Source organism: Sesamum indicum, linkage group LG7, assembly GCF_026168435.1.
Source record: "Sesamum indicum cultivar Baizhima isolate 11 linkage group LG7, ASM2616843v1, whole genome shotgun sequence".
NCBI classification, from domain to species: Eukaryota; Viridiplantae; Streptophyta; class Magnoliopsida; order Lamiales; family Pedaliaceae; genus Sesamum; species Sesamum indicum.
In genome coordinates this window covers 9,752,505-9,765,258 of record NC_142663.1, presented here as the reverse complement: position 1 = coordinate 9,765,258, position 12,754 = coordinate 9,752,505, and the positions used below count along the sequence as shown (strand labels likewise).

The window sequence follows — 12,754 nt, the reverse complement described above, 5'->3', positions numbered from 1 at the left end:
TTTTGTTATTTTTTTTGAAAAAATAGTAACTTTATAGATTGAAAAATGGAGTGGTTGAACGAAAACGATGCTAGTAAGCCCTTCCCGTTGGTGCCTTCCGCACCGGGACTAGCGTTGCGGGGCGATAGTGTGAGCATGAGAAAAATGCAAGCAATCCCCTATGATATTGCAAAATGAGCAAATTATCCCTTTATAAAAAAAATATAATAATTTAATTACTCCGGTATTTTACTTGCGTTGGATGGGATCATTCCAAAAATCGGTTGCTAACATGCTGTTTTTTTTTTTTTTTTGTATTGTTTGAAATTAGACTAAATTTTGATAGGTTTATAATTGATAAGAACTCACTGATCCAAACATTTTGGATCAATTTTAACTTCTATAACAATTTAAAAAGAAAAAAACCAAAAACAAAAAAAAAGGCGTTTATTGCTTCTTAAACACATGTAGAATTTCATAGCAAACAATTTGTTAGCTAGAAAATACCAAAGTAAACAGAGACTTACTGGAAGAATAAGTGTTATCACAGAATGCATGGAAGGAAATTACGTTATTCTTGAAATCTAACGTGATATTGCCGAAACTATGTACAGGAGTTAAGTGGTGAAGCTTTCCCCAAGTTGAAGCTGTACAATAGCTGCTGCATGGCGTCGTAAATCTGTAACCGCGAATCAGAAAATTTTCTACTCTTTTAGTTCGACGTGGGAACTGCAACATTTATATAGCTTGGGACGAAGATTCATGGAACGCGTTCTAAAACTCGTTGCAATGCCCTTTTGATTCCTTCTTGATCAAGTGATGTTGTCAGTTGTATTTCTTGAACCTGAATGACAAATCTATACTCTGTCAAGAGTAAGCGAAAAAGAAAGAGGGAGGAGGCGAAGGGTGGAGTGTTGTACGGCACATGCCTGTCGTCCAGCTCGTGCAAGGAGAGTGTATTGATCGCCGGTAGGTGGTGCCTGTAAGATCGTGCAAAGAAGATTTGGAATTAGTATCAGAGAAAAATATGTGTTATCAATGGATAATTGAAGACAAGATGGTGCAGTTGGTTCGTACATTTGAAAGCCAAAGCTGCAAATCTTGGGAAACCACACGTTTCTCGAATCCTTGCCGACTGATTTTCACATTATCTATGCTGTTAAAAAGAACAAGATGTGAATTATGTTCTGCTGGGGAACTGACATGAAGTTCTTTAAGCATTCGGAGACGAAAATGAGTATGTGAACCACACTAGCATGTCAAACAAGACTTCGTACTCGTATTATGGCAACATTAAAGGAATGAGTCACTGCAAGAACATCAATTATCCCCTAAAATTGTAATGAATTAGAAGTTATGGTAAACTAATACTATGGTTAATAAGTCAATGTGGTAATCTAAATTATTGACCATAATCGATCAATGTTTACCATAGTGCCAGTTGTGGCCAAAACACTGGCCAATAGACGTTGCAGTTGTGGTTAACAACTGTTTACCATGATTTTTCACTTTTGGCAATAGCAATACCATTTTCAAGTTGTTGCATGAGAAACCCAAACGAACTGTTAAATTCGGTAAAAATCAAATGATATGAAGATTCATATCAACTGTAATGATGAAAACATCTTTTGCAATACAACACAACCGTAGAATTATATGAGTCGATCCTCACCAACCAACCAGCGTTTTCAAACACGGGTGGTCTAGAGGTTATAGTGCAACATAGCTAATCCACAGTTCAGTTGTACACCAATCACAACGGCATTGTATAAGACTTGGGGCAATAATATAACTCACGCCAGCTTTGGATCTATAGCATCTTAACCATCAGTCTTAATTAGGCAGAACAAATGAGGTCATTAGACCTTTTTTCTCTGTCACCTTCCAGTCCATAAACTTTTGACATTGAGATGTCCCCGAAGAATAAGTTTCATTTTCAGATGTCAAATGTTATAAGCCTACTTTGTGATTACCTCCACATGAGATCACATATAATGGTAACTTCGAAGAGAACGAGGTTTAAATATGCCGATATATTTTTCAACTCATTGAAGCTTGAAGTAGGGAAGAGAACTGATTAATATTAAGGACAACAGACAATGTAAAGTTAGGTGACGTAAATTGATGGAAGAAAGAGAACTGAACTACTGAAGGTATAAACATGCCCGATAAGCAAATAAGGATATTAGAAACTTGGATGGATTACTCTTGAATCGTAGTTAACCATTCATGCACCACAATAGAAAAGGATTATTCTCTATATTACAACTGAGTACGGCTTAGAAGCCGTGGTATATCAATATTATCAGCTGCGGCCAGAAAAACCAATGTACAAATTTAAGTTTCCACCATGCTTAATCAATGTTTACGATGGTCTTAGCTAAGGCCAAAGTATTTGCCATCGTTCTTAGTTATGGCCTAAGCATTTGCCATGGTGTGTAGCTATTGCTAATGTTTTGGCTTCACCAGTTGATACAACGGCAATAGCCAGTGTGAAGCTATGGCGAAATACTACTCAACCATGGTTTTTCACTTGTATATCTTGCATTACCTTCTAACTGATTCACTCTTAGGTTGCACTAGATTGAAGGATTTAAAATTATGGACTCCAAATCCTTAATAACAAATTCTTTGAATTTGTGTGGATTTCAAATCCTTCTAGCTTTGAACTATTGTTAGATATTGATGGATTTCAAATGGAGTTATTTGAAATGTTTTCTCCATATTCCTCCCCTCAAATCCAAATCCATCAAGCCAAATGCACCCGTAATTCAAAGTATAGAATGCATCCGCACATGGACTGAAAAGAAAATCTACAAAAATATTTCGTGAATCTGATGACACATACAGTAGAGTGAGTTGTGCTCTTCATTATTATAGAAATGAAGGAGATCATTATCTAAACAAAGTTAGTTTGGAAGAAATTCCCAATTCTTGTTCGACGTTCGTTTTTACATTTTTGTTCACTTTACGTTTCTATTATTTTGAGATGTTGAAACTATTTTACATGGGTTTTGGTGCAAAAACGACAATATGCTAAGAGTAGTGGGGTTGACTTAATAAATTTTAAGGTGTGAGATTAAATGTGTTTGATTTTCCCTGTTATTTTATGTTGAAAAGAGCATGAAATGTGGACTTCGAAAGAGTGAAGAGTACTTGTCCTCTTTATATATGAGTAAGAGTGACAAATTAGGGTCCTGTTACTTCCTATACGTTCTACCACTCAAATTATGCTGGAATGAGAACTATTAATTTAATTTGTCAAAGATTCATTATCTTCTTTACATCACGCCAGTAATTTCAGGTTAAAACGAGAAACTTTATCAATTCATTAGAAGATTATAGTATGTGTGAAGTTAGTGGAACATCATTCGAAGTATTACTGAGAGCGAAGGTCTTGAAAATGGCCCTAACTGAATTTGAAATGACTGTTCAGAATTTCTAACTTTGACTTAGATAAAAAGAGAGTTTGTTTTAAAAGAAAAGCACAACTTTTGGTTGAAAATGGGGTAAACAAACATGTTTTTCAGAGTTCAGGCAATAATAGAAAAGATAAAAATAACTTTGGAAATGAAAGAAACAAGCAGTAGAGTCTTCAGATTCAGTAGACTATGAACATTGCCTTCCAAGTATCATGAGCAACGAAGTAAGAGAAAACTCCAGCAGTTTTAGACAAGGATGGCTAACTCAGACTCAGTCAAGAAAACAGTAAATAATGTTTTCAACTCAAATTATTGAGAGACGGACTGCCGATACTTTAAGTTACCACACTTATTTTGACCAAAAGTGAGTCTGATACTTAAAATACCACATACTATAATGGTCACATAAGCAGCAATGGATCTGTTAAAAGTTCTTTACGTAAACTTATCTATCTTCCTCTCTCCATCTCCCTAGGAGTATCTGTTGTTTCTTCTTTGTGAACGCATGCATGTAATGTTTGGAGACAGACACTAAATCATTGGGACCAATTCTGTATAGGTTTTGCTTCAAGATCTTTAATGATTCAGGTATTACGTAGGTATAAATAGATGTTATACCATCAGGTTCTAATATGAATGAAGTCATTGATGCATTTATAGATCAGTATATATAGCAAAGAAGCATAAAACATAAATGTGAATCATACCCATCTTCCTTCAATAGCTCCTCAACAATTGTGTCAAGCCCCGGAAGCGGTTCTATATCAAAATGATCACTTGCATTCAAGGCATCAGAATCTAGCGGCATGTCCTGTGAACCAAAAAGCTCATTTACTTCAACTGCGCACTAAAAACCAAGAACCGGTCAGCACAAATAGTGACTTTACTACACCTGAGGAATAACTTTGTCCAAAGTTTCCAAAAGAGGATCTTCCTCCAGTTGTTTTATTGACAGTGTGATCCTTGACTTTTCCCTGTAACATGTTACCAGTTTCACATAAAACAGTCAAAACAGTGTCGCTATATGCGTTTTTGTGCATATGTTAACAACGTTTTCAATTGAATGAAGAATAAAGGTTATTTCCACAAGTCACGATTCTGGACCCTTACTAGTTTTATTGACAGTGTGATAATTGATTTTTCCCTGTAACATGTTCCCAATTTCACATCAAGCAGTCAAAACAGTGTGCATATATGTGTTTTTATGCATATCTTAACAACGGTTTCAATTGAATGAAGAGTAAAGGTTATTTCCACAACTTGACTCCGGACCCTTACTGAAAATAATGCAATTTAGTGTCACTTGTCTTCCAACTGGGAGTAGAATGGTTTGACCGTTATATATGATCGTATGTCAAAATTTATTTATTGAAACATGTTCATGATTTCGATAGAGTCAAATATAAAGAAGGCATATTAGTTTTATCTAGCTTTATAGTATGCTTTATGCATAAAAGCAATACACAAGACATATAAAAGTAACACCAGTGTTATTGCAGAATTACCTATCTATACTGACAACTTTGACTCTCACTTCATCACCCTCCACTAGAATGTCTCTCACATCTTGCACTAGATCCCATGACACTTCTGACACGTGAACTAATCCCGTCAGATGATAAAGACCTGTAAAGATTTTAAAGCAAGATTGATATATCAGATAGTATAGCTATAGCATTACAAACTGAATAATCTAAAACCGTTGAGAGAAATATATACCATCTGGAAAGCGTAGGTGAACAAAGGCACCATAATCCTCAACAGATCCTACCCTAGCTTCAAAAATGTTCCCAACACTTAGTTGAGGAGAATACTTTGACCAGATGGCTTCTTTTTCTGAGAAAATCAGCTTCCTGTTCTCCTCATCAGCTTGGATCACCTAAGATCAAAAGTTGACAGAAGACCTTTTAGATGATTTGCAAGAAGAAGAGCGTAGAAAACAAAGTATTTCTACAATATGATCAGCTCCAAGTTAAATAAGAATATCACAGTCTTCTTATTCGTTATTACTTGTCCTACCACAGTGCAACTCCCCAGAAACTAAGGTTTGAAAGAAGGCTGTTTATCTTAGTAATATTCAGCTTTCTTGCAGTCTGATTTTCTCAATAGAATCTCTTACACAACAATACTGTTGTGGAGACCTTTTAGTTCTAAATATTTTTAGAAACTTCTGACAAACTCCTCAGCGGTCCACATCCAACTTTTACAGTCAAATAATCAAAAACTTCAGACAAATTTTATTACAGAAAACAAGTTCATAAAATCTAATTTTTTCTGGAATTTGCAGTAATGTTCCTGATTTTCCTTAAAACCGAAAGACAGGTTTTTTTTTTTTTTTTTTTTTTTTTTTATGTTATCCAACTAACCATGAGGAGTCAAAGAGTTCTTTCAGTCGGAACTGGAGTGAGAAGTCATTTCTTGTACAAGACTTAGTTGACCGAGACAAGAACCAGATCAGCAAGAAGTAAAATTCAGAGAATAACGCACAATAATTCTCATATTATGATGAGCATATGTACAAGCAGAGAAGATCCATAGTGAAGTCAAATATCCCCCTAAATTCCCAAGATTATAGAGGAATAAAGAACAAAGTGTTTTTTTCCTTTTTCTAGGCGAAGAATCAGTTTTCTCCAGAAACAAACAAAAGCAATATAGCAGGGGAAAGGGAGTGGAGATCAGAAGTCCGGACAAACCAGGCAACATCTGTTACCCTCCTGTTTCAAACCCTTCCAATTTGGACAGGTTGAAAGAGAAGGAAACATTGTTGAAGCCAATGCAACTTTGGAAAAAAAAATTAAGAAATTATTCTGTATTATTTCTAGAAATATTTGCACTCTACTCCTTCCCACATAGTAGAATAATTTTAAATAGAAAATCAAATGCGAAAAAAATCCAATAAAACGGAGAGAACAACCAACTGTTGTCGTTAAGTTTTAATTTCAGAAACAAAGCAAAATCTCAACTAAGCCACCTAAGTAATTATCTGACGCAAAACAGCAAAGAGCAACTGAATCCTGAGCTCATTTTACAACTTCTCTATTCAACTGTTGTTCTGACACTGAATGCTATTTCCCTTCCGAAAAGTTAGAACATTAGTTACCATTAGATCAAGCCAGACCCAATTCATGCCTGTCAATTCCACTTTAACAGGAAACAAAGTTTTTTCTAAATTCTTCTGTTCTGTCCTTATTCCAAAAGCATGAACATGTTATTGTAAGCTAACCTTGTAATTTATTTACCACCTTCATCCCGGCAGTTCCTCCAACGCATTTATTAGTTTCTTTCCGCCAAATTTGCACACAAGTCAATTGTTGCAAAACATTTAGGCTTTAGCTACCTTTCTTGGTGTTAATTATAAAGTAGTTCCCCTGTCTTAGTCATGTTACATCAATAAACAAAAATTCATGAATAGTGTTACGGCATTGTCTTTTAGACTTCAATAAACCAATTCGCCCATATTTCAGATTTGAAAATAAAAATATGAATCTGGTCTTTTTGTGTCTGCATATGAAGTAAGTTTTCAAATAACTTGAGATCTGAAATCAAATGATTATTGGATGAAATGTGCAAATTTTTCAGCACAGGCAGTAATTGGACTCGTTGTGGCAACCAAATTAAGCTAGAAGAGTATGCAAAATCTTAAAGAACAGAACACATTTGAACCTTTGTGCTTGACATGTAGCAAAAAGCTCACAACTAACTGGGGAATACCGAATACATTATATTTAAGCAACTAAAGTTCCCCATAATTCACCTATCATGGTTTATTTCAAACAGTAGGAGCTCCAATGAGAATTAAAGAAAAATTCAAAGTTCATGCAATATGATTTAGCATCAAGGAAACTGAGAAAGGTAAACTTTAAAAGAGCTTGTACCTTCATAGAAATTGTAGAACCTACCAAAGTTCTTGCTATCTCTTGGATGGTCTTGCGAGGTTCTGCATGATAAGTTAAAATTAGAAGGTCAGCAGTTCTTGCTGAACTATATGACACAAACTGATTGATCAACAACGTGGCATATGACGCTGAGTATACAGGATCATTAGGCAAGAAAGTAAAACCTTGTCAAAAGAAGGAAAGGAAAAAGTTACAATAAACCATGTATGACAACAAGAAGTATAAAAGAAAGGCGAAATCATTAAAATAATTATGGATTAGTGAAACAGAATTGGCCTCCCTACAATTATGTTGAACAGAAAAACTTATACTTTACATATTACAATTTGATAACATTGTATCTCAGGTTTTATTTCTTCCCTCTGACATATTTCATTCCAAAACTATTACATACTGTAAAAGTAGACATAGAATCTAAACCTAGCAAACTAGTAGATGATTGTTTGCAATGCCATTGATTATTGCAGATTGTTTCCAAGATGAAAGCTTGACATGGCATTGTCACTACACCATTAATTTAATTGTACAAGTCTCATTTTGTTAATGTATTCTATTAACTTGATCAATTTCCTCAATTACTTATGTTAGTACTTCCACCTACATTTGACTTGTACTCAACAAAACCTAGTTATTGTTTCTTGATTGTGCCAAGGAACCTCATCTTTATTTACTTGCTCCACATGCAAGCAGGGCTGCAAGAGTGGAAGGTGTTGGAGACCCAAACTAGTAGATCGACTGGAGGCACCCCAATGTGTAATTTAATGATTCGGTTTAAGAGAGATGCTTAGACACATATCATGGTTTTCATTAAAGGTTCAAACAAGTATAAATATTCAGTTTATTCAAACTTACGTGATTACAGAATGTAAAGTACTGTGAGTAATTAAATCAACTATGATCAAGGAAAATATTAAGACTCTTCTGCCAAAGTAGGAAGTATTTTGTATATATAGGAAGATAACCACAAAAGAATTAAGAAGAAAGTAATACTTTTATATGCAAACTGAAAATATTTACACCCTCAAGGTGCAACATATCGTAGCCCTTCAGTTGAATTCCTGGAGTGCACTTAAATATATATGCTTTATATTACTATCATTTCCATCATGAATGCTCCTTTTGAAAAATATCAGAGTTCACCATCTTCATCTAACTTATTATATTAACTATCTGAAATTTGTGATCGTATTTCAGATCTTGATATTCGGTACCTTATGTAGTATCATAATACATTTAAAATCGAATTATCTAAATTTTGTTCATAGTTACACAAAGAAAAAGAAAAGTCATATGTCAAAAAGGTGATTCATTAGGGAAATGGTAACATTCTATAACTTCATTAAAACTTCAAAGGAGCAAGCTGGTTTTATCTTCACATAACCTAGTTATAAATCACTTGAAATTCTTATATTCTAGACAATACAGTGAACCTTTCTTGTTGAGTGCAGACCAATATATGAATGATACGGTACCTTTACATGAATGAGAGGGGCTCAGCTGTGGGTAGGGAAGAAAACCAAGGAGAGAATAAAATGTTATCAGCAAGCCACCACCATTGTATCCTTCAATTCTTCCTTCATAGATGAGTCCCTTCTCATGATATGCCCTTGCTGCTTTCCAGTCCGCAGACCTCTACTTCTTTGCAGAACAAAGCAATAGGTAAGAAGCTTCTTATTGCAACATTCAACCAAAACTAACTAACCAGAGGATTATTACAGGTTCTTAAATTTTTCTGTTTTCTTCTTTTTTCATTAGTGCTTTCTCTTGCGTCCAAAATTAAGCAATATCATAGAGTTTTAATCTTGTCAGAGCTATCCAAAATTAAGTTGCATAGAATTCTGGAATATATCATCATATATCTTTCTGTCAAATATATGGGCTAATAATGTTATGTAAATAATGTACACATGCAGCAATAATATTCCCTACAAACAGCAGCTGAACAATAATATAATAACTGTTAAATGTTATCCTGTCCTTTGGGTACTTGTATCTGCTGAGTCGTCTTAATTATTTCTGACTTATCACTGCTGAATCGTCTTAGTTACTTCATTAACTTGTAGCACCCATATTTTCATGAGCATGGACATAAACCACATGGTAAATAGATGTTCTTTGTTCTAATAACAAGTCACTCTGTCACCTAAGTGCATGAACATACAGAAAATCTGTCACTTCGAATTTAGCTGTAAAAAGATAAAGGGGATCAATTACAAAAACATGCCCAAAGCAATATCTCAGAGTTTGACAGAGAAATTCACAGCAAAAGGCATGTAAAATTGATGTCATAATTAACTGGATTCAAGACAAGGACACAACAAGTTTCATATGTTTGTAATATATCACAAAAGACAGGGGTATAAGCACTCAAACTTTATGCGGATTTCATTTTTCTTTTTTTTCTTGTTAATTAAGACATGCATGAAAAATATGATAGAAAATGAAATAGGAGAGATGCATTTCATGTTTCATCCAAACAGATAATTCAATAGCATAAAAATCCATAGTTTCAGCAGACTACAGCGATTCTGCAATTAGACAGTTATGCAGAACAAGACTCGTAAACTAGCATAATAGCAGTTTATGACTAGGTTACATATAAGTCGGACGAACAACTACATGGTCGAATAATTGAACAACAGTTCATGTGTGTGAATCTTCATTTGGCCTCTACAAGCAGATCATATCCAGCAAGACTTTGTGGCTTGGTTGTCTGAGCCTAATCCAGCTTTCATTGCTCAAGAGTTTCCCTGAATTCAAAGATACTAGAAGTTTTCATTTACTCATCTATTGACCTTATGACAACTCTTCAGGCATATATATTGCAACATGGTGGGGTCACAATCACACTTGGAAGAAGCAAGGATGAAGGAGGAGAGACTTCAGATGTTCTGAGTGCTAGGGAGTTATGTCATCTGTTATGATAGCTTAAGTTCAAATCAAATAACCCATTTTTAATCTAACAAAATTCCATCAGTTTATCAGCTCTGCCAGTTCATGGAGGTTGAGTACAGGCCTGATCATCATTCTTCCAACTTCCAGATGCCAAAAAAGAACCTTCCCAAATTTCTATCACAAAGTAGTTTTCTAGAAATCTACAAAAGTAATATGGAGATATCATTTTGAAAATAAGACACAGCCTGAAATACTTATATTCCATTATACCCCTGTAAGTTAAACCAGGGGAAACTTCTACTCAGTCAAATAACATACTTAAACTCCTATTTGTTTATAATCAGTGATTCATAAATATAGAAACAAGTCAAGTACCCAGAATAGATAAAAAAGCAAAGACAGTGTATGACAATCTTTTCTGTTTCTAAATGGTTATTAGTACAAGACCTGGCCTATGGCACATCGAGTCTTTTTAGTTAATTATATTTCACATTGATGTCTCTTTACTATCCTTAAGATTCCCAATACGGTTCTTCCAGTTGCAGGTGGCCTTTCAGCTTAAATAATTTATGTTATAAGAACTAAATGGCAAGAAAAACAATGTGATGTGTGCGCTAAGGCTGTCCTTGCTGTACATTGCTGTGAAATATGTGTAACTGGGTAAAATCCACCGAAGTAGTCATACTTGAAAATAATGCTTACTGTGAAACAAACCACTCCACTTCCCTCTCTATAGAAAATCAATAAGTTTCTTTCCCTAATGTGTGCCAATTAACAGTAAATCACTTCCATAAATCATGAATATGCACTTCAGTTCCCTGGGTCACTATCAGCTTCAGAGTTTTACATGCTTTTAATTACCAAACAAATTAAGTAGAAGCAGCTCCAGACCCTGGATGACAGAACTGTAAATTGGGTTCCTGAGCCAATGCTCAGCGTTGTTATCAACAATAAGCTTAAGAGAACTATGCTTCATATAATAGCTCAAAGCCCACAAATCATATAATACAGAAGGAATCACAAATCAAACTAATTTTAACACCAAAAGGATGCAATCATTATTTCTTTTCCACCACTGTTTAAGCACAGAGATCAAGCTGAGTCATCACCGATGGCAAGATTTTCCTCTTTTCCCTCAAAGACCTACCCCAGATAACATTAACAGACTCAATCACCATTCACATAGTATATATAGCAAAACGTAAAAGAATTCCAGCAAGGGGCGACAAAGATAGGACCCCAAAACCAGGAACGCACCCGGGCTTGTCTAACATCATCAGAAAAGAAAGACTGATCGACCCCATCATCAGTACTCGTGCTGCTGCCACTTGAAACCGACACTCTTGGGGCGCTCAAAAAAGTTGGCCGCCTGGTCGAACAACTCTGAGAAAGGCTAAAGTGGAAATTCAATGGGATTGGAGTGTTTGAGATGAGGACATTATGGGAAGCGTTATCAGTGCACAAGAAGTGGGAGAGCAAAGCAATGCCTCCGGAAACTGAGGCTGCTGCTGAAACTGGCATTTCCAAGAATGGTGACTGTGTGTTGTGTGTGGAGAGTGGCGATTAGAGTCAGTTAGGAGAAGGGATTATAGGACTGGGAATCGTTATTCTTTCTTCATTGTGTTTGTGGCTTCGGTTTGTTTGGGTGGCGTGTGATGATAACACAAACACGATGGTGCAAGTAGTTCTGGATCATCCATGTGTCATCCTTGCACCCATACTCGCATTTTTACTTTCCTCTAGTAAAAGAGAAGTCCCATATATTACAGCATAATAAAAGATTAAAGAGTTTAATGCAATTTATGCAACGTATTTATGAAATATTTTAAAAAAGTTCCTATAAAAAAATTATTTTTTTGATTTTATGTGATATTAAAAATAAAGCACACTATCTTCTTGGTATATTTGAATACAAGTCTTAAAGTACAATGATAAAATATCCCCAATTTCTGGAAAAAGAAAACTCTAGTTTATCAAATTAAACCAACAATCCACATTTAACTTAACAAATCAATGATATATATTTAATTTGATCTAATATGGTTCATATTTAATTATCTTTGATAAATATATATTTATTTTATAATATATATTATTAATTAAAATTTACAAAATATATAGAATTAATTTAATATGTATAAATAAGTATAATATACACATCCTCTTTTATATGTATATATATACCTGGGAATCACCACTGAAGAAAGAGTGGTAGGGGCGGGGAAGACCGGGACAAGGGGTAGGGGTGAGGGGAAGAGGGTCTCAACGGTGGATTCGCTGGGGGAGGGGGCAGAAGGATGGGTTAGTCAGGGGAGGGGATCGCTCTGGGAGCTTCATCACTATATACGGCTTTAGGCTTATATTCTGTCTTCTTTCGTCTACCTTAAGTTCCGGTTGATTACATATGATCTTCAGGTTTTTCTCTACATTCAAATTATCCTTCGTTTTTCCCTTTATGTTCATCACGGTATCAAATATGTTGTCAAACACATTCTTTTCAATGTGCATGATATCCAAATTGTGTCGTATCATATGCATCCCCAAGCATTCGAGCTTCCAAAA

General features: G+C 35.1%; 1 protein-coding gene across 1 annotated transcript; it reads right to left on the bottom strand.

The window, feature by feature from the left end:
• Positions 1–412: 412 nt before the first annotated feature.
• On the bottom strand, positions 413–11,885 carry LOC105166476 (Nucleic acid-binding proteins superfamily). The gene is made up of 10 exons (XM_011085846.3): positions 11,450–11,885; positions 8,770–8,929; positions 7,277–7,338; positions 5,121–5,280; positions 4,907–5,027; positions 4,294–4,375; positions 4,109–4,212; positions 1,057–1,135; positions 909–959; positions 413–823 (listed from the first exon to the last, which is right to left on the bottom strand). Exons 1-10 carry the CDS (start codon positions 11,711–11,713, stop codon positions 740–742), a joined length of 1,167 nt encoding a protein of 388 aa, XP_011084148.1. The 5' UTR covers positions 11,714–11,885; the 3' UTR covers positions 413–739.
• Positions 11,886–12,754: the final 869 nt, after the last annotated feature.